At 43.6% G+C, this 22,324-nt stretch overlaps 1 protein-coding gene across 7 annotated transcripts in view; it reads left to right on the top strand.

Moving 5' to 3' along the window:
- Positions 1-22,324, top strand: part of ELOVL6 (ELOVL fatty acid elongase 6) — a 77,313-nt gene that overhangs the window by 12,065 nt on the left and 42,924 nt on the right. For 2 of the 7 annotated variants that reach the window (XM_075500724.1, XM_075500727.1), the window contains exon 3: positions 5,243-5,627. The exons of 4 other annotated variants lie outside the window; for them this stretch is intronic. In XM_075500724.1, coding sequence (XP_075356839.1) covers positions 5,243-5,627 — 385 coding nt within the window. Of the gene's footprint in view, positions 1-5,242; positions 5,628-9,258; positions 9,396-22,324 lie in introns of all 7 variants that reach the window. One more of the 7 variants, XM_075500729.1, reaches the window with a different exon arrangement.

The raw sequence follows: 22,324 nt of genomic DNA, 5'->3' as shown, positions 1-22,324 counted from the left end.
TTCCCAGATTCCTCCACGTATGTCTTTTGATCCTGCTCGGGAGGTTTGCATGTCCAGGATCCTGGTATTTGGTGATTACAGACAGTTTATATTACTGTTCCCTCATTCGGTCCTTTGAGCATCCTGCAGGCACTGGTGATGGGATTCATCTGACCACACATAGACGCCTGCTACGTAAGGTGCCTGAGTCATCTCATCCTGAAATAAGGAGCTGAGAGAGATAAGTTGCGTCCTAAAACCACTCCTTTCTCTGCACCGAATATAGAGAGACTCCAGGGAGCTAACTGGACCATCGTTATTTCCCACCATCCTTCTTCCTTTCTCCCCCACCATGCGTTTTCTTTTTCCACGTAGCTATTCGATTTTTCCTTTTGCGCACCCTTTCCCCCTCCCTCTTTCATTTTCTGTATATCTTTTTGCCGTTTAGGAACAGTCGAGCCGGCAGCGCGGGTGGCCGGGGAAGCCCTGTATGCTTATGTAAATAACAGCCTGCGCAGGGGGCAGCGGCTGGCCCGTGCCTTGCCGCTGGGCTGATGGAGCCGGCAAGCGCAGGCCTGACCCGGAGCTGTCTCTGGATGAACAGAAGAAGTACTGCAGTGGGGTAGTCCCGGTGCCGCCTTCCGATGAAGTCGCTTGGCCCTCGATTTCTGGAACAGGGCAGTAACAAAAGAAGAAGAGTACTTGCTGGTAGCTTTCCTCAGCCCCCATCATATCCTGGTATAAAAGGGGCCTGTCTTTTAAAAGCCACTTCCCAGTCGCTAGCTGGAAAAATCCTGCATAAAGTCTACAGTAACACTTTTGTTGGCTTCAGTGTAAGCGATTTAGTTCCTAAACTTGTATGTGTTGGCTAAATGTAATGTAGCATCTGGTATGTAAAATGATTATGACAATTCACATATTTTGAAATGGTCATTACTGTAAATGGAATAATTGGAAAAGATACTAGAAGAATATGAAGAGAAAAGAGATTGTGTCTACATTTAGGAAAAAATACACACCAGGCTCATAATATGGGCAATCCAGAGATTAGGGAGAAATAGTAACTATAAGAGCTACCACAGCTTTTTACTCTGTGGTGAACGAGCAGAGCTCCTCCCTGTGCTTTATGTAGTAGCATGCCCTTGATCGAGAAGAAAAATGGACTAGGATAACGAAAAAGGATCTGTTAGTATGTAGCGGCTATCAGCGTTGAAGCTGGGAAGGCAGGTTTTGACCTCAGGCTTTCCAAATGCTCTTCTTGCCTCAGCAGTCCCTGTGGCTTCAGCTGTTGTGGTGTCATGGAGCATCTTCCCTGACGAAATGCCGGTGGCTTCGGGGTAGGCGTGCAAAGTATGTTTGCATGAGGGCGGTTTACTGAGGGCGGTCCTTTGGTTTATCTCGATGAACTCTTGTGAGTACGGTGAGCAGTTTTGAATTGTGTCAATTAAAATGGCATATACAATTGAGGGAGGCTTTTGACAGACCACAAGTATCTTGCTTTCACTCTTCTTTTACGATTATGTTCCAGCATTTTGTCTTCATAGGCTGTGTCCTGATGACCTTAGTTACGATCCATATTTATTGTTGGCAGAGGGTAGGCCTCTTTCCATTAAACTAGATCGTACTGTGTCTGTTTACAGGGGACATGAATTTGGCTTCAGACATCTTTAACCCATTGCCTTGTTTAAGTTTTCAAGAATGAGTCTTGACTCGGTGGAATTTCCAGTAGCTCTTGTGTTGTTAAAATACCTGTATGTCTTGAAAGAGGGACACTTGTGTTCACCGTATTACCATGGAGAGTTAGGGTATTTTAGTATCTTTTTGCCCTTTGCGAAGGTCTAGACTGAATCCCACAGTCACATTCTTAGTGAGTTAGATGCTTTAATGACAGAAAGCTTTGTAATGTAACATTTCTAACAACAGGAGGGATGCCTTGAAAGTGGTGGATCTCCACAGCTACCCTGGCTGCTCTGAGAGCTGCCCAAAGCCATTGCAACTGGAAGTCTTGCCAGATTAGAATGACCAATTCCACTGACTTCCAGCTGAGGTCTGTCTTCTTAGCTCCCATGTCCTATACGACATTAAAAGAAGGGAAGACTTTGATTCCCAGCACTTTTTTGAGAGCCTCCCATTGCATGTACAGTAAGCCAAAGCACATCAGAAGTAAACTTGGTACCATCATGCATTTTCCCTGGCTGCTGGATGAAATTCTGCCCCTTGAATGTCAGCCAGCCTGTGAGGCAACAGGGACAGCCTTCCTGTCACCCAGGTTGCACAAGGGGGTGATGTCAAGGTGGGTTGCCTTGGGTTTGCTGGCACTGGAGTAGCTTCCCAGGGCTGAACTTTTGCCCCGTGCCACACAGATGCAACCACCACTACAGTTAGGTGAACCGGCTGCCTGGGCCACGGCTGCCTGTCGTGACTTCTCCTGGGGCTGTGACCTCCCGCGGCAGAGCAAAAGGGGCCGACGGAGGCGGTGAATCGTCAGGCTGCTCCAGCTGCCTTTCCTGGAGGCTGCCTGCATGGCCTTCCTGAAGGCGGTCCCAGAGACGGCTCGGCATGGAGATGATGTCCCCTTTGGTACTTGGTACCCATGAGAGCATGTATGCTGAGGTGCTCGTGGCTTGTGTGCCCAAAATGTTGCACCCATGTGGTCTGAGTGGTTTCCTTCTAGCTGCACGAGTGGGGACAAATACTCTAAGTTGTGAATTAGACAAACATTCCTCTCTAACTCGACTTGCAGTCTGCTATAATGCCCTGCGGTCTGGTCCCTAGACTATCCTGCTCAACCTGCTTCATTCAAAGAGTGGGTAAGGCACCAGTCCGGAGAACTGTAGACTTTCAAGGACCTTCACTATTAAAATTGGTGTCTGGGACTTGTCCAAGTCAGTGGGAGACAAGCCTGTGACTTGAAGGGGAAGAGGATGTAAATTTTTGTGCATGAGTATATGAGGTGGCTCTAGCATTAGCCGTAGCTTTGATTCAGACAGAGATACGAGTGCCGCTGAAGGCGGAACGAGCCGCCATCCCGCGGGCTTCCTGCAGGAATACCGGTGCAGAGGATGTAAATGCAGGATGTGCCTATGGAGTAAATGGTAACGTGTGGGGGATCACTAGAGAGCGTGAAGATTAAACTGAAAAGGGCTTGTTTCCCAGAGATTGGCTTACGTGCAAGCCTCCCTGTGCAAGTGCTCCTCTTCCAGAATAAAACCACCCGTCTCCAGTGTTGAACCAGCTAATGTGGGCAGGGGCTTAGGCTGCCTTCTGCCGTGTTCTGGGCTACTGGCTGTGTGCTGGAGAAGGCCTTGCAGAACAGAAAGGGGAGAGAAATGTCAGTTCGAGTCAGGGTGTGTTGACTTACAGGAGACATTTTGAAGGTTATGGATATATGTTAAGCAGGTATTAAATAGCTCTTGCTTTATAAATAACATTTACAAAAGCAAGTATCCTCTTCAGGGCGCCAGAGTGTATAAGAGTATGAGTTAATTAGAGTCTGCATTTTCAAAGTGGCAGAAAAACAGGATTTAGATCAGAAAAACTGCAGATAAGTTTGCTGGTGACTGGAAATCGGGTGACTTCTGTAAAACTTCCTGGCCTTGTACCTTGCTTTTTCTTCCCCCTCACTGCTTTCTGCAGCTGTGCCCATTGACCTCGGTGTAGTCGTTTGTGATTTGTGTGACCCGAGAGAGGAGAGGTTCAGACCTGCCGTCCCATGGCCGATCGCAGAGGGGCAGGTCCGCCCGCTGGTGGGGCACGTTGCAGTGGTACTCCGGGGCACTCAGTCACTTGTTTTGCAGAGAAATGTGGGCTGGCAGGAGGATGAGCCAGACCACAGGCTAATTTGTAAACAGGCTCAGTGGAGCATTCCATGGCCTGCAAAGTGACCGGGCTAATCCTGGAAATGTGCAGCCTTTATCATGGCACCTGACACAGCAGCACGGCCGACCTCCTCTGCTTTACCAGATTTCCACGCTCATGTCTCCGTCTTTCTCAACACGGCGCGGATTTTTTCCTTTCCCAGACTTAAGGTGGGGGGGGCAGTGGAAGAAATCTGCAGTAAAGCCTTCCCCAAACCAGTATGAAAATGCAGAGGCCCCCTCGCAAAGGGGGGGGCCCTCACGCCGGGGTGGTGTGTCATCCAGGTTATCGGGGACGTGGCTGTGTCTGCAGCGTGAACCACCTCGCGGTGCATTCAGAAATGCTCGCCTGACTAACATACTGCTTACATTTGCTGACTCACTCTTGCACTGCCTTTTTCTTTCTTGTTCCCTGGATGTGTTGATTTTTATCTCTGTTACTAGGGCTGTGCCCCAGACACTGTATAATCAGCGTGTTTGTGTTTGGCTCCCGTGGCGGTGGGAGGTATCCACATTTGGATACAAGCGTTAATATAATTCACCCGCAAGTGAATAATAGCAACAAAAGACAGGGGCCCGAACCCCCCCTGCGCAGGAGAGAGGGCTGTGGAACGCTGCTCTCGGGGCAGGGCCGTCCCCAGCATCGCTGCCTGGGACTTCGCACCACCAGCTGCCTTCGGTCTTAATGTCTGTTCAGGTCCTGCTCCCCCAGACTATTTTGACCGATTAATTTAAATTCAGCCTCGTGCTTTCACCCGGAGAAGACACCAACACAGGCAGCCTGGTTCTGAAAGCGCTTTCAGGGTGGGAGCCGTACGCGGGCATGGCTGAGAACCTCGGCGGAGCTGCCGGGTCCTCGCTGTCCTGGTTCTGCGGGAGGCGTGGGGGTGAGCAAAGGCCCTGCTTACCACCCGCCCTGGTTGTAGGGTGCTCCTGCAAGGGCTTCCTCTGGCTCCTCGTCTCCGGGTGAGTCGCGGCAGCCCTGCGCCCTTGCAGCCCTGCTTGCTTTCCCACTTTGGTCTTCCACCCGGAGCCACTAAGGGTCCGTCTCTCTTGCCACTTCAGAGGATATCTCTTCTTCATGTGCAATGCTCGTGTACTTCTGGAGGTGTGGCTCATTTCCTGCATGTCTTCTGAAATACCAGTGGTCTTAAGTGACGCTCCTGAATGTTTGAGGATCCGGGTTAGTATGCAAGGACAATTATGTCTTCAGGTTTTTTCCCTTTACAGCCCAGGCTCCTAAATTTTGTCTATGGGTATTCCAGATGGTTGCAACTATCTTGTCTTCTCAACCTCTTCTGAACAGGCCACCGTTTATATCTCTTGTCCAGCTTGCTTAGGGCTAGTTTGAAGCCCATCTCATTAAGTTGCCATCACATAACGCTCTTTTCTCTTTTTTTAATCAGATGATGTCCAATGTTTTCCCAGCAATCCTCATGCAAGGAATGACATTGCATGGCCAATTACCAGGGAACTAATTAGCAGACAACTTCTTCCCTCATGGTTCAGAGAGCGTTACATACGCATTCCCAGGACATCGTACCACACAGCATCACCTTGCAGCAGCATTGCTGTGAACGAAGCGTGCTTTTTCCCTCCGTGCCTTTTCCTGCTCATCAATTTTGTGTTGGACTGGGAGCAGACAGACGGCGCTCCCCAACATCACCAAGCAGAATCCAGCACCGACGGTGCCTTCGAAACCCTCCCTGCGTTGAAACTATGGCCCCTGCCTGCCAGTTCTGCACAGCGGTGGCAGCTGAACAGAGGCACCCTTCTGAGTGCCCGGGCACGGTAGCTTTGCTTTAAGGACCTTCAACCTGGAAAGGGCTGCCTTTTTGGTTCTTTTTAGGCACGATTTATTTTTTCAGGCTAACCTGTATTTATGGCATTTCTTATTGCGGGTTTCAGTATTCCAGGTTCGGTGAGATGAGTGATACTTCGCATTTACAAACAGAAATTCTAGGTTTGAAGATCTTGGCATTTTTCATTGTGACTTTTGTAAGTGCTGGAGGTCATTAAACACACAGCTTCTCTGGTATCTTTTCCTGTTAGCTGTTTCTTCATAGCAGAAATGACTGTCAGCTTCTTGAACCAAGCCCTAAAAGCCCTCCAGGCATTTCAGTGGCAATACTAAGGACTTGTGACTAACCAGCTTTACTCACTCTTGGATTTACGGTTTTGTTATTGATTCTGAATACATATTGGACCAAATATATATGCACACAATATCAGGAGGGTGTGTGCTTGTACTCTCCCCACTTATTTTTACTGATTCTCAAAAGCAGTGCCTGGCACCTTGGACCATGCAGTGGGGACTAACTGATGAGCAGAGCTGTTGTTTTACATTAAATTAGTCCATCTTCTCTATCCCAGCTTCCTCTGAATTTTTGTTATATTTACTGCCAAAGAGCATCTGGCATCACCTATTTGTAAATCATAAATTTAGATTTATTTTACCCAAGTAAACAGACACCAGTCCCAGAACAGACAATAATACGAGAGCTTTAAAAAAGATGCCTAATCTTTATCAGTAAGTGGTAGCACGTACTCTGTTGAGATCTGCTCTACTAAAATATTTCTTCATTTCTGTCGCCTAAGGTGAGCAATAAGCTTTTTCTTCAGCATGGCAGTCTGTCACAGGACAGGGGGAGCAGCGGCACTGGAGCAGATGAGCTCTCCTCCACCTCCAGACTGCAGCACCTGCTCCCGGTGACATTTTTATGTCCCCTTGTGCAGCTGCATGATGAATTTCTGGGATGAATAGCTGCTTCAGTGTGGAGTTTAAAATGGAAACCAGGACTTTGCCACCCAACTTTCAAATCCCCTCTTTTAGAGAGTTGAGGAGAAGACTTTGTTGCCTTACCCTTGCAGGCTGGAAACCTTAAGCCTGCTCCCACCCTGGCTGGCCCCCACACTGCTGGCCCTACAGCTTCGTGCCATATCCCCTTCCCGGCCCAAAGCTGGCCACTTGGCTTTTTGTTTAAGATAAAGGAAGAGATTTGTACCACTGGAAGATGCTTTGGGCTGTGGGCAAAGTCAAGGAAATATCCATATATTAGTTACATGGGTAGTTAGGCCAGATTCTCCAGCTGTTTATTTTACAAGCATGTTGAGACATCTTAATGCTGTTAGAGGTTATTAAGTCTAAGTTGTTAAGTTAATTTTAATGACTTTAATAGACCTTTAGCATTCATGTTTAATCCAGTACTACTTATTGGCCTACATGGTATGTTGATACTTTTTAAAGCTTCAGACTTGGCAGCTCTCTGAAAGAGTACTTGTATTTCCCAGATACTTGGATGAATTTCTTTATGCTGTTGTTAACCAATGTAGACTTCAGCTCTGCATTTGAGCTAAAATGTAAAACCATCTGCAGAAGGGGGCCTGATGATGTAGTCGTAAGCAGCATCACTGGCTGACTTTGAAAAGGGGGCCTATATGTGTCTGCCAGGTGGAGGCATGGGGCGGAAGGCTGATGGAGAGAGAGAAACAGATTTGGTTTGGTTCAAATGAGGCATAAGACATTGTACCAGCCGAGGAGGTCTGAGAAGCTGCCCAACAGACCATACGACCTTGTTCACTGAAACGGAGCCTGGCTCTGGATGCTTTCAGCCCTCTTCAGATTCCCAGGGAGAAACATCCTGCTGGTTACAGCACAACAGAATAAGTAGCAGTCACCACTTTTTTCTCTGTTGGTTGAACATCTTTTCTTTTGGCATGAGTGCTTCTCCAGCAATTCAATTTTAAGTTTCAAAGTTTCTGGACTACATTAACGTTTAATCTGCCCTCTACTAGCTGGCAATTTCTATCCTGATTTGCAGTGATTAAAAATTAATCTAGCTAGGATTTGGTGGTACTCCAGGATTCAGGCATTTTGATCTTGTAAGTCAGGTTTTAAACTAAATGCACATTACGTATACATCTGCTTTATTTAAAAAATAGAATCAGTATTTCATCTTTAAAGCAAAGATTATTTATGATTTCCTGGTTTATTCAGAATGGCAGGTATATCACTGCAGCAAAGCAATCAGAGCATCTTCCAATTGACTGTTCATCCCCTTTGGAGGGATACCTTTTGTGGTTGGTATCAGAAACATGTACAAAAGGAGATTTTAACCTGTGACTGCTACATTTTTGCTATTGTGTTTTGGCTAGCAAACCTGGCCCTGCCACGCTTTGCTGAGGCAAAGCTTCCACTAATGCTGTAGGACAAGTTTTCTTCTTTACTATGAGCAGCCGTAACAGAATGCTAACTTAAAAAGAGAAGAGATTCAAAGCCATGTAAAGACTTGATTCTCTTACAGAGATAATCCTTATGTGATTTTCCTAAATATTTTGTCAGGTTTTTCTGTCTCTTGTTTTCTTAAGTGTACGTTGGCACTAAATGCCTGCTGACCTTCCTTGGATCAGCTTTCATTGTCTAATAACTTGAGGTAATGTGTGCAAATCCTGGGATTTACATATTTGACTGATTTATGAGTAAATACCTCTCAATCTCTGTTTAAATCTGCTTGAGTCTAAAGAGGTGCTGATGTCGATACCCCACAGATGTATTGCAGTCATATTGCAGGTACTTGCACGTAACAGATTTTGTTCATTAACTCTTCCCCAATTATGACAAAATACTTTTGCACCAAGTGGAAGCTCCAGTTTGGGTATTTTCCATCAGATCTGTGCAGTTGTTGAGGAAGTTGTACTAAACCTGTTCTTCTACAAATATTAACACAATTTTGGTTTTTTACAAGTATACCGTAATTAGCATGCCTCTAAATTCTTCCTGGCAGTTTATTAGTTCATGGAGGGCTACAGCATTTTCACTGGTTAAATTCAGTGGTTAAGGAGTATATGATGAAACCCATCTAACCAAAGCTGGAGTCTTCAGTTCCTGGTGTCGGTGCTCTCCATCCGTATGACTCTCTTGGCTCGCTCCTCGCCTTTTTCAGGTTACAATCCATTTAGCTTAAAACATCTTTTGATCTTTGGCTTGTAAACAAAAGCAATAAACACTTCTGTAAAGCGTCCAGGGCTTTGTGGAGAGAGGTGTCCGGTTGTGCCATTAGGTAACTGTTTTGTGAAATAGCTTATCCCAGTAGACATTGGAATGTATTTAAACGGTAATCCTATTTCTAACCCAAGTTAGGTAAATGAGTATGTTTGTATTTGGACTCCTCCCCAGAAGTTAGTGCGTTATACAGTAGGCTGCAGTCACTCTGATGACAAACATTGTTTTATCACCCTTGAGTAGAAAATAGTACCATCCTTGAGTAGCACCATGCAGTGTCTCAATTTTATGGCACCGCTCAAAAGCAAATGTAACGAGCATTGCTTTGTAGAGGCTTACCGCACCTGCAGTCACTGGCGCATGGGGATAAACCCCCGTTTCCACTTCACTATGTGTTGTGTGTACTCTGTGTTTTTACAGCGTCGCATTTGATTCGATACCAGCCTGGACTGTGGTGAGGTGGTACCCTTTCGCTGACTTCTGGGAGCTGCTTCCAGTTCACCTCAGGATGAAGATCCAGGAAATCTGCATGCACAAAGTGAAAGATTCAGGCCCAGGTTTCAACTCTAGTAGAGTTTTTGAATGCTGAAAAGCTTTGATTTTGATTCTTACTCTTCTCTTACAGTGAATGTGAACTAGATCTAAAATCCCAACATGCTGTACCTTTTAAAGTTCGGATAAGTTCATTTCACTGAATTCATAGAAGTTTTCAGGGTTACTTTTTCCAAGTGAAATGTAGAACAACCGCTGTTACTGTTCTTTTCTATATAATTTTATTCCGTAACTTCTCCAGCAATACATTAGGACAGTACATTTTTGGTGTCACTTGGGTAACCATCCCAAGTCTGATAAGAGGTTAATTTGGGAGACCTAAAACAATTCTTAAACCTGTGCCATTGTAGCAATGTGGGCTGGAATATAGTAGCAAAGTTTTCAGCATTTCACTTCAGTGCTTTTCTGCAGGTAGATTTGTAAGTCAGGACCAAGTTTTAAGTCAAGTAAGTAGGAAGTGAAGCATGAAGTACAGACTTCCAGAAGCAAAAAGCTTTTAATGAGATCACCTTGCAGAAAAAGCTCTCCAAAGAAAGATCACCATTGTCTTTAGGTTATTCTGTGGGTAGGGTTGTACTTTCTCTACTAACAGCTAATCTCTAATACAATTACTCTTCAGTTGTAAAATAATCATTTTGCTTGAGACACCAAGGCTTTCTTCTCTTATTTAGTACTACTTTTTGCTCTCCATGGATGGGGCCATAATAATTGTCCTAACCATACAATAGACATAGCAGACCAAATATAGGTGCAGTAGTCTTTTTCCCAAAGCAAAGGTTTTCCTACAGATCAAATAAGGTAAGATCAGAAGCCAAGTCCCTGAGATCAGTGAAACTTCAACACATGACGTGTGGGAATCTGTATGCTCTGCATGGGACTTCACATGAGATTTAAGTGTAGAGACAGACTTAGCTCTGTATTTAAATGGTAACCTTTTAGAGGGTGATAAAATCATATCTTAAGCTTTTACATAAGCTGTTCCTCAGTAACAACAGGCGATGCAGTAACCTGCACAGGTTGGTGTGCCCAGGCTGGAGTACCCAATACAGAATTACAATAACGCTGTTCTTTACTATCTATCAGTAGAAGAACAATGGACAACCCCAACTGCAAACTCATGTGGACACTGGGTGCTCTTTCCCCAGTCCCATGCTTGCAGAACTGCACAGAGATCCATCTGTTCTTCTCTGCACTTCAGTGTCTATGTGGGGAGAGAAAAATCACAGGTTTGTGATGTTTTTAGGGTCAATCACAGTTTTCACAAAAGGCAAATTTTGAAGTCATTTTAGAAGATCAAAATGAATTAATTGGCTGGCTCTGTACTTTTTAATTGTTGTTAGGATGGTTACATAATTCTGTATTAGATTTAGTTCAATTCAGTATAGTTTAGGCAATTAAAATAGCTGGGAAATAAGCAGGAAGACTGGAGAAGGAGTCCAGGAAAAAAAAAAAAATCACCAAAACCTCCTGGTCAACATCTCAAAGGCTTAGAAAATCAGCTTCCTTGCGAGGGACTTCAAGCTGCCATTTCCTGCAAGGCCAGGAGGAATTCGCTGTATTCTGTCTAATCTTTTTGGATCACTCCTCACGGCTCCCAACTGTCAAGATGGCTAAACCTAAATGTGATTAATGGTCAGTAGAAAATGGCCTTTTATATTGAAACCTCTTTCTCTTAGTCCAGGACAGAGAGAATTTGAAAGGAAAGAAGAGGACAGTCTTTGAGGCATAGTCTGGACCTCTCTTTGCAGACCTGATTAACCTGGGCAGCCCTTAGCAGTTATGGAGCCTGCCTTTGTAGGGTCCCTTCAATGCTGGGTTTCATGTAAAGAGAAAACAATTAGAGAAGAAATGTGGTGCTGTATTTCCATTGCATTTCCTGTGCAAAACTGTGGGCTGAGCCATTTGGGAATTTTCCCCTCCATTGCACCCTTGCTTGTGTGAGGTGTGTTAATTGACTTTACGTGATGCCCCCACACGCACCTGCTTGGAACTGATTTAGGCAACCCGCCTCGCATAATGAAAAGTATTTCAGGTCAGTTTGCTATCTAAAAATACCGAGGCTGGATTCAGTCCGTGGTTGTGCAAGAGGAGTTGCAGAGAGATCGTGCCCATCTTGCCTGCCGCGGGAGGGAGGTGGGACGGTACAGGCTTGGCACTGTCCTCCTTGCAGGCATTCCCAGAGAAGGATCGGCATGATTACAGCTTGTGCTGGCTCCCGGTAGCCACACTGCGTGGCCGAGGAACCCGAGCTGCCTGTCCCAGCCGTTTGGTCACGCAGGGTGTTGTGTGTGTTGCACCAGTAAACATTATCATGCATAATCCTCTGAGCACGGCGGAATGAGCTGCTCTGCTTGCCTCGGGGCTCCCTCTTTGTCGCCATGTCGCAGTAGTAATGATGTGGCTCCAAGACCACCTGAGGCAGGCAAGTCCTTTGAAAGTTTAATAAGTGCCAGCAAAATGAAACTAGGATATCAAGATACCCATAAACTCTGGAAAGTTCAAGGAATTTCTGCATAATTAATAGCAGTAACCAAAGCAGAGCAGCAGGTGAACATCGGTCTTGGCTTTCTTTTGGCAACTGCTTGGTATGTCCGTTTTCTTGACTGAGAAGAAGAGAGACCAGAGGCAGGTTTAAATGCTATCGAACTCTACTGAAAATGCCACTGGTAAGTTTTATCACTGGTGAAGATCTCAGAATTGTATCATACTTTCATTTGGCCTCAGAGATGCATTAGCTCTGAGGTATCCAATAGAGGAATTTGACTGCATATACACGAGCCAGAAAGCTTCTAGAATTGCCCAAGAGGACTAAGATCTTTCCAGAACTGTGTAGTGGTAATTCAGAGCAAGACACAGGAGACGGTTCACTAAGACCCCCTGTAAGTCTGCAATTAAAAACTATAGGTTTTTGTAATACTTGCTGGATTATTCATCTGGATTATACAGCAGTATGTAGCTGCGACGTATGGATGGATGGATGCATACAGTACACTTCTGAAAGGCAATTTTTATGGAGAAACAATGAAATAACACAGTAGGGGGATTACTGCCAAAAATGCTTTGTAAGCCGCAGAAAGGGAAAGAACAAATAAATACCATGTTCTAACTCAAAATCAATTTTAAAAAAAATTTTTATTTGGCTGGTGATACAGGCACTCTTTGGCAAGGTGATTCTTCTCAGTATTACTGAGATAATGTGTGTGAAGATACCGTCGTTGGCTTTAGACGTTTCTATGTGAAGTGCCACTTTGCTTCTGCCCCATAAGTTTTCATTAAAAAGCATTTTATGATCATCCAACATGAAATATGACATTGGATTGATAATATATCCACAGGCATAGAACAAGATGCCTTTTGAATCTACATGCGTGGTGCAGAATTGGTCTTTTTCCATAGTTGTATTGGAGGGATGGTATTTAAATTACAGCCTAGAATAATTACAGGAAAGCAAACAATTACATTTATGCATCTAACACTTTAGAAGTTCAGTTTCTTACACATATTTGCTGCGTAAGTGTCACCTTGCTGGAACTTGCACAACCAGGTGATGTGTTCACTTGCACAATCAAGAGCAATTCAACATGCAAGAGGACAAAGATAAAATTGGTTTTTTAATGATAAATCCAAAGGCCTTTATTTTTGTACAATTAAAATTTCACCTCGAAATTGCGTAGTGAGTTGTTTGCACAGAATTTCCTTTGATTCTTCAGCTGTCTTACCCCGAGAAGGATACGTAAAAGATGTCTTAAGCAGGTGCTGAGCTGCAGTTTGTTTGGAGCCCTTTTGCGCCTTGGTGCTTACTTCCAATGAGGCAGTGGTTAAGATCTTAGGCTGTGCTTTTAGTTGTAGCCATCCTAAGTTTTTCTTGTTATTTCCTCCCAAGGGCTGAGAATGACCTCCAGTCAGACATTTGTGGGTAGCTTAACCATTTTTCAGTTTGTCTTGTGCCGCTCAGCTGGTGAGTGCTTTGGTATTTGTTTTTTTGTAGCCAAGAAGAAGAAATCCCAGCTTTTCTTGACATTTTAAATCTTTGGTAAAGTGCCTTGTAGAGAAAACAAGCACACACAGCCAGTGTTTATGGGCTTTAATGGTACATACAGGGGTGCCAGGAGGTCCCGTGATTTCAAACAGCTTTTTTGGAGGATGTGTCTGTGCATCAGCTGTTACTATTTTAGGCAGGTCAGGTTTTTCCTTCCACAGAACATGCTCGAGTCGATGTCCAAAGAGGCAAACACGGAAGAAAGGCAAAAGATTGTTTTGGATATTGAAAAAAATATTATGCGTATTTCCAGCATTGACAATGTTATTGGGAAGATTGGAGAAGTTGTGAAAGAGCTCGCAGATGATTCAAGGGCCACTGCAGATGCCCTCTGAGGAAAAATTTAAGCATTTATGTGCTGATTTTATCCAAAATCGGCATGTTAGCACTGGAAAGGAAAAAAAAATACTGAGCACTAAAGAGCTCTTCCATCTTGAAAAGGGAGGCTGAGCAACTGTGTGTGCCCGGGAGGAGAAGTCCTGTGCACAGCAATTGTGACTAGTAGTAAGTATGATTATGCATCGGAGCAAATTAGTAAGGGGATTGGTGCATTCGTATCGGGATTTCTTCCTCTCAAGAGCAGATGTCTCCCTGGAAGATACGCCTTAGCCAAACCTAGCTGCTTGAGCTCAGTGTAGGAGTTCCTAGGTTAAATGTGAGGACTTGAGACACTCAGAAAGTCAGATGAGATGATCGTCCCTTCTGGTCTTTAAGCTGTGAATAAATGACGGATTTTGAAGTGTTGTCCTGATCGCTTTAATATAAACACACACCAACCAGTCTTGTAAGACACGTGGAGAGCTACATAATGAGAGCACTGTAAAAGGTTTTGGCACCTTGGAAGATTTTGCCCTTTTTGGCAGTGTTTCCTGTCAATTCATCTTGAGATAGTCACATCTTTAGAAAAAGCATGTATTCTTGTAAGTCCCTACCTAGAAGCCTTGAGTGTTGAGCTTCTGGAATTTCTTGTGTGAACAAGATCAAAAAATCGTATTAATCTAACTCCCATGTACATTTTCTCATTTGTAGCGTTTCATGTGTTATCAGCACTGATGGTGGCATCTCTGGGAGATAAAGCTCATCGCCACACATACAACTGCTGGAAACAAGCTGTGTCTCTTTCTTTGCTCTTACTCACTGTCAGTCCTGGGATCAGCTTAAGTATTCATTTAATCTATTGCCTACATAATTTTATTACATGCTATGGATTTAACAATGCTCATGGATACCATTGCCTGGCATTTCCCACTGGATTGTCATGTTCATTTACTTATACATTTGCCCAAATTCATCAGCCAGAAGGTGAAGCTCTGAAAATGAGGAATCGAAAAATACTGTGGCCATTGAGCTTTGGTTATGGATAGCAAACCTTTTTTTTTCTGAAAGCAAGAAGTGTTGGCAGTGGATAAAGCCAAAGAATGACATGTTTTTGATCAAATACTGCTCCTTAGAGCTGCCATTGGGGCTTCAGAAACCAAATTTTCAGATATGATAGAACTAAATCCTTGAAAAGAAAATGATTAAACCCTTGTCAAGTAAGTTTGCATCAACATGCAATTTTCTGCCTGATAGCTTGAACTGAATTGAGTGCTGCCTAGTTTCTTTTCCATAAGGCACCAGTTCTGAGGTTTAATGATAGCAATTTAAAGGCATCTTTGCTGATTCCTTTGTGGGCAAACACAAAGGAGGTAGGCTGGGGGTATCATGTCTGAATGCTGTCTGCCGTCACAGGAGTGATGAGCTGAGCCTGAGAAAATAGTTTTGGGTTTTTTTCCGATTAAGTGCCCTCTCCTACCAGTACTTCCCAATATCAGTATATATACAGTGTGTATATACAGTGTGTATATCCCTTTCACACAGTGCAAGAGACATAGATGGTCCAGATAGTAAATTCCGTGAGCTTATCTTTCCTAAATATGTTAATAAAAAGCCCATTATTGGCCTCTTCTGGAGCAAAGGCAGGAAAGTTCATGGCAGGCAGAGGCGAGGAGGCTGCCTCTTACGGAAAAGACGTTGCCACAGTCTGGCTCAGCTCCGGGCCGTCCCCGCTGGTGCTCTGATCTGGCAGCAAGTGACCTCACGCTCTCTGCAGGGACGCGGTGACTCAGTAGCAGACGGATCCCATATAAACACCGTAGTGCTGATTGGCGAGCCGTCAAACACAGCAGCCAGCAGGGATTTGAACACAGTGTCTGCTCTTGAGAAAAGGAATCAGAGGCAAAGGAAAAGAAAACCCTAAATGGCTGGAAATCTGAAAAAAAACCAACCCACACAACAACCTTAGCACGACGTTGATTTGCTTATCGAGATGATATCTGTCTATCTCTCTTTCTAGTAATCTCATCCACTGTTATTTGATATGTCTGATTTTTGAAAGACTTGGATTTTTTTTAATAAGAAACTAACAAAATCACTATGTTAATTAGTCAATTGTTGTGGAAGCCAGCTGCTTATTTTAGTTTATTGAAGGAGTAAAATATGCAGTTAGGTCAGCAGAGACTAGCTAAGCCTTGTAAAGCTGCTTATGTTGTATTAGAGAACCTGTAAAGTAAGGGGAGGCTCATTATTTCTTCTTCAAAGTTATTTCAGGAATGTCACTGTGAAGTGCAGAACATCCCACTTCAGAAGAATCCCAAATAAAAAAAAAAAAAAAAAAAAAGAAAATAAATTATCACTGCAAACAGCAAAAAGATCTGTCAGTAAGAAAACAGTACCATAGCTTGCTGTTTGAAGAAAAATACAAATACAGAATAAAATGCCCCATTTCTAGAGAATCAAAGTGTAGTATTCAAGCAGTGCTATTAAAAGTTCACTCCTTTCCTGTCGAGTCTCTGCATTCAGACAGATTTCAGTTTTGCTACAGCGAGGTAATCCTTCTATCACCTTTGCCTTGTAATATCAACATGTTTTGGAAACTGCCGGCCAATCTGTTTGGATTAAGTATTGAAGTCAATAAACAAATAATTTGAATGCGGTTATACTTAAGATGACAACACTGACTGACAGCGTGGCTTCCTAGATAAAAGTACTAGCCACTCATCAAGACGCAGTATTTAGTCAAAAGGTTTTTTGGTTTGAGCCTTTTTTAGCATCGAGGGTTTTGCTGAGAGAGGCTGTCCCAGACGGGATGCAACCAGGGGTTTACTTCAGGACCACAGGGGTGACTCCGTGTCCCAACTGGAGATGGTCAAGTGAAAGCACGGAGCAGCTGGGTTGTTACTGAAGGGTGCATGCATAACATGGGGAAAACCACATGTTGGTGTGGGGTTTGGAGGGTTCTTAACTAATTAGTGAATTGTTTGTTTGGATCTGACGTGCGACGTTCATTACTCTGCTGCACATATTTGTGTGAAAGCTGGAAGTGGAGGAAAAAGACTGCTACTGAGTGGGCCAATAACTATGGAGTTAAGGCTACAGGATGTAATGTGAAAGTTTCCCTTTGAAACGTGCATGAAGTGAGATGCTTAACCTTGCATATCTACTGCTGTCTCAAGGTTTCCAAAGTGACTAATGGTTATAATGCCTCCCCAATAGGTTCCCAGTCAGAAGCACCTTATGAGCGTCTGATTTGTAAAAGGTACCGAGCAGCTCCACTCTAAAAACCAGACTCGCTGCAAAGATCTTGGCATTTGAAAACTGCACGCACGTACAGTCACTGTCCCCTGTGAAATCTAAGACAACACTGCTCAATAAATTCTTCTTAGCTGTTTCATGTATTGTCAATTGCTGATGCCCAGTCATATACATATATATATATGTACATGTATATATATATGTATGTATGTATAAGTAAATATATGACAGCTGCCCAGTTAGATGAGTGACTGATTTTTATCCAAGCTGTGACCCTTTTTAAAAAAAAAGAGTAACCTAGAATTACTGTCTTATATGATGTGACTTTCAAAAAAATGAGCACAAAACTGAAACCTAAGTCTTGATCATTTTTTTAAAATTTCATGGAATACCAGCCCCCTACAAGCATTTCATTTATCCTACATCTGCACACGTGGACATTTGAAGACCGTAGCCCATAACTACATTTGAAAGAGTGCTCCCAACGTAGTGTCAGATCCACACAGGCCTGGGTGCCACTCAGCAGTTTCCATTTCATTTTCCATGGCCAAGAAGAATGGTGAGGGTTTGTGAGATCTCTCACCGGTGATCTCTTGCAGAAGATAATCTAGTCCAAATAAAACTATATTCTTAGGAAACTAAAGAAGGGGAAAGCTAAGGTAAGCTAGGGAATTGCATTTATTGCATATATTGCCTATATTTATTGCATTTATTGCATATATTGCCTATGTTTTTCAAAATCAGTGCTTCAGGATGGGACTTGTTCAGGATTAGTTACATGGCTGTGTTGTGACTCAACGTAAAGGCAGGAGTTAGATGGCAATGCGAAGGAATATGGCGCTGGAGATATCATCCTGTTAGTGAGACACATAACCTGGGTCGAGCCCATGTGCAGTCATAAGAGAAGGGTTGCCAGCTTGAGTGCAGTGGTTGAATTTCTGTTTGAGTGATTATGTTGTGCCTACCCTTCCTAAAGTTCCCCATGAAAACTTAATCAATCCCAGTTCCTCTAAGTCCTTGAGCAAAGAATTTTGTTGCATGTCACATTTTTCTGTCTGTGAAGAGGTAGCAATAATTTTTAAGGCTTGCACTGGTGTGCTGTCAGGGTGAATTTATTACTTTTGGGATGTGCTTATGTATGGGCTGAATTATATCACTACCCAAACAGAAGAGCATCATTTTTTAAAAGAGTGGATGCAGTATGTGTTGGCCACTGTTGAAGGGCACATGTAACCTTTTGGTTTGCTGGAGTGGCGATAGGGAATAATATACCAGGAATAATATGTTTCACCTCTGAAACACTTTTCTGAACCTAATGAGTGACTGGCTAAAACTTAGAAACACCAAATATGATACTTTATGGGTTTAGTATTTATTTATTTTTCCAGTTCTCTTTAGAAGTGTGCTAAAAGCAAACAATCTGTGGCAGTGAGTCAGAGAGGCTAATTGTATCTCGCACAAAAAAATCCACAAGCTTTTTCAACTCAAATTATTCTACCTTCATTGAATTCATTGCTGGTGAAAGGTGCTGGGTGAACAGTCCTAACGACTGAAATTTTCTGACCGCAGCTGTGTAAAAGTAGCACACTGCAGTGACCTTTCTCTGCTTTCCTTTTCTGCTGAGAGCAAATTGGAAGGCTGTTTCTTGCTAAGCATGGGCTTAATGCTACCAACTTGTCTTGCACAGATTATCGAATAGTCTTCAGGTAGTAATGACCTTTGGTCATGGTGGACACGGGCCAGATCTGAACTAACAAACTGTAAAAGGATCTATATCCCATTAGCAAACCACTATCCGGTCTTACTCATTAACATTTTAGTGGCAAAAGTTCAAATGAGTTATTTCATTAATAGTCATGAAACTAATTACATTGAAGTGCATTTGTCAGTAGTAAAGGCAACTGACTTCTGTGCTTCTGAATAAATTCAGTCTGCATTAGGAAATGTTATTCTGCCTCTAAATGAGAGAAATACATTGCAAATCATGAAGAGGTATTAAAAAGGAGAATGGAGATGTGTCCTAAATGTGATGTGCTTGATGCTGCAGTTCCCTAATGCAATTAATTAATGAAATGAATAATGAGAAGTGTGTTTGAGTAGAGGAAGGGTCTTGGGCAATATTTTGTGCCTTATTTCCTCCCACAGACACTGAAAAGTCTGCAAGATAAGAAGGGTTGGGGGGCAGGAGGGTTGTCATTGACTTGGATAAAATCAAACTCAACCCAGTATCAAGATTAGTTTGGATATGTAGAAATGAGACCTGGATATACTGAGGAGATCTGACCAGAGCCCACAAGGTATCTATTCAAGTGATTTCCATGGGAATTTGGCATCTGATTGTGGCTAAGGATGTGGTCAGATTTTCTTTGCTCAAGATCACAGGAAAGTTTGTGACGGAGCAGCTCTAGTTCCCTGAGCACTAATCCAGCAGCCCAACACTGTAATGACTCCAGTTTGCTGAGAGTGTGTGAATTTGTTCACCTCATCGTTCCCGTACCCAGTATAGCATGTCAGGTCAGGTCTGGTCCCAGTGCCACCGCGAGGACTGTTATTTGCCGTTGCTGTCATCCCTCCTTTCCCATATCTTCCGGCACCTGCATGTGCTCCACAGGCACTGTTGAGGCACACACTTGGAGGTACCTGCTGGCTTTAAGAATGAAAAACAAATTGTCCTCATTGTGTGGTCATTTATGGTCCAAAGAGGTGTTCAGTGGAGCCAGTGAAACAGCCTGCTCCTCCATGTGTGTGCAGGTAGATGAGGGAGCAGCTCCATATGAGGCCCAGGAGTAGGTGTAGGCTCAAAGTGGTTTGTAGACAACTCTCAAGGCTTTCCAAACCGTTAAGCTCTTCCCCTACGGTCACAGATTGAGAGTTGGCTGGATTGACCCCAAAGAGAGAGTTCTTTGCTAAGGATCATCTGAGAGCACTGTATTTATAATCCTAGACCCTATGAGAAATTAATTGCTCTACAGTCCAAGAGATGTTTATCTCTTTCCTAGGGTGAGCGAGCGGAGGAGGAGAGAGAAAGGGGAAGAAGTCATAGGTCTGTTTCTGCTAATTCTTGCCATTGGACAGCATTCCCCCACAGAAGGGACTCAAAAGCAAAGTTAGGAATGTGGCCAACTCTATTTTTGTACCACAGTCTCCTGTCTGTAAAACGGCACTGTCCTTTTCTGGGAAGAAGTAAAAACATTAAAGAGTGTGAGCAGTAACAAGGTTACACAGGTATTTAAGGTAGATGAACCAGTTTGTATAGTAATTATGGCCTGAAGTCAGCTGCATTTACAAACAGCCCACTGTTAGGAAAAGTACTGTATATAAGTATATAGTAAAAGTAACTGCTAGTTATGACTGTGAATCTATCCATATTAACATGTCTTTATGTGTCTCATAATGCAGTGGCATTCCGCACAGGTATGAGAAGTTAGGGAAAAAGTTTTCTATTGAGATAGCTTTACTATCTGTTATTTTTGTGTTGTTAACAGGCTCTAGCGAACACAATTGTATTACAGACACATTGCAGGAGATGGCGTCTCCAAAGTTTAAGAATACAATGCAGACATGGAAAATATAATTATATATTTGTTTTACATCTGGGTAACTAAACTGAGATACTTCAAGTGACCCCCAATGAAGTTAATGAGGTGGTACTTACATACGTAACGTTCATGCTGTATCCAATGAGCCGTTGTAAACCAAAGATGAAGCTCAGTTACTTTTGCTCCCTAGTTAAGTTCTGGTTTTCTGTTCTTCAGGCATACTCTAGAGAAACCTGCACTAGAGTAACTATAATGAAGGAGTTACTCAATGCAGATTCACGACCCAGACAACCTGGCACCAGTGCAAATACAGTCTTGTAGTACTGCCACAAATGCCAATGAAATGAACTGTAATGGGCTCAGCTGTGTTGGACAAGCAGAAAATTAATAGAAAGAGACAAATCGGATTTTTTCTTTAGTAGAGAGCACCTTGCTCTTACTTCGTGTCGAACATTCCTCAGCAGCCCGGGGTCTTCTCAGCTTGTCTCAAGAGGAAGCTAAGCCATAGTGGGACCTGGGTGACACCACCTATGTGCAGTGAGTGGGAGTCACACAAGCATGATCTCCAGGAAGCAGGGAGGCAAGCCTGCAGTGATATTTATCCCCTTCTCGCTCCCCGCTAACGACTGTCATAAGAATGCAGAGGTTGTAAATGGCTTGAATGGACTCCTGTGATTGACCAGAGCAGGAACATGGTCAGATCTGTAGTTCCCCTCTTCAGCTACCTTTGTTTAACTCACTCTTGGAAGCTGGGTCATGTGATATTTTTAGATGAGGAATAGCTTTTTCAAATGTTTCTTCTTCACATAGTAAGCAATATAGATCTAGTCAACATGCCCACAAAGGGAGTGGCAGTCTAGCCAACCAAGTCAGCAAAGAACAGTATTGAACACTTTAGAGGTACCACAAGGGATCCCAGGGAAGTGGAACAGACGTTCAACGCACCTCTGCCCGTGAAGAGGTCACACAGAAGGAGAGATCACTGAATGCTGATCTGTCCTGTAACAAAGGTTGCTTAATCAAGAAAAAATATTGGAAGAGGAACTTATGGGAGTAAGAAATAAAATAAGATTGTTAAAGCCGTCGAGGTTTGCTGTCTGGGTTAGGGATGCCAAATGACAAAAACAATATCCACTGACTAATATGCAACTTTTCCAAAGTGCTCTGAAATTGTAAGGAATTTTCCATTAACGCCCTTGAGGTCTGGACCAGACCTAAGCATTTCTCTGGCAGTAAGAGAGAGGTGCAATCTCTCCTAGCTTTTGTGCAGTTTCATCATGTATTTTGGCAGTGTTTAGCCTCCTCACTGTGTTATTTCCCACTGGGCCTGTGCAGATAAAGAGGACAGGATACAAATATGTTTGTTATTTGACAGGTAGTAGAGCAGCTTTGCCTGCAGCATTTATGTTTGGCCTGGAGTTGCTGGGCTGTATTTCCCAGCCGTAGAAATAGATGCCTTCTGCTCAGCTTATGCCCTAAGCAAGGGTTGTTCCCTCCCCTCCCTACCCAAGAAGTTGCAGTAACCTATGCTGCTGCTATTTTTTCTTATACATGTATGGTCACAGCTAGAGAATTATGTGGAAAAGCACAGAGTGTGCTGCTTCTCTGTGTGAATTTACAACTGGGAGCAAACACCAGCTTGGCAGCCCTGTTGGCTTCCCTTAGGGGCTGATCAGTGCGGGTCTGTCCGCGCCACCTCAGCCGTGACCTGGGCTGACCTGACCGGGAGAGTGACTCAGTTAATTCCCCTTCGGCCCTTTGGGCGGCCGCTGCAGCGATGGCT

Source organism: Mycteria americana, chromosome 4 (genome assembly GCF_035582795.1).
Source record: "Mycteria americana isolate JAX WOST 10 ecotype Jacksonville Zoo and Gardens chromosome 4, USCA_MyAme_1.0, whole genome shotgun sequence".
NCBI lineage: Eukaryota > Metazoa > Chordata > Aves > Ciconiiformes > Ciconiidae > Mycteria > Mycteria americana.
Note: the sequence above shows the minus strand (reverse complement) of the source record. Positions and strands in the feature narration are given on the sequence as shown.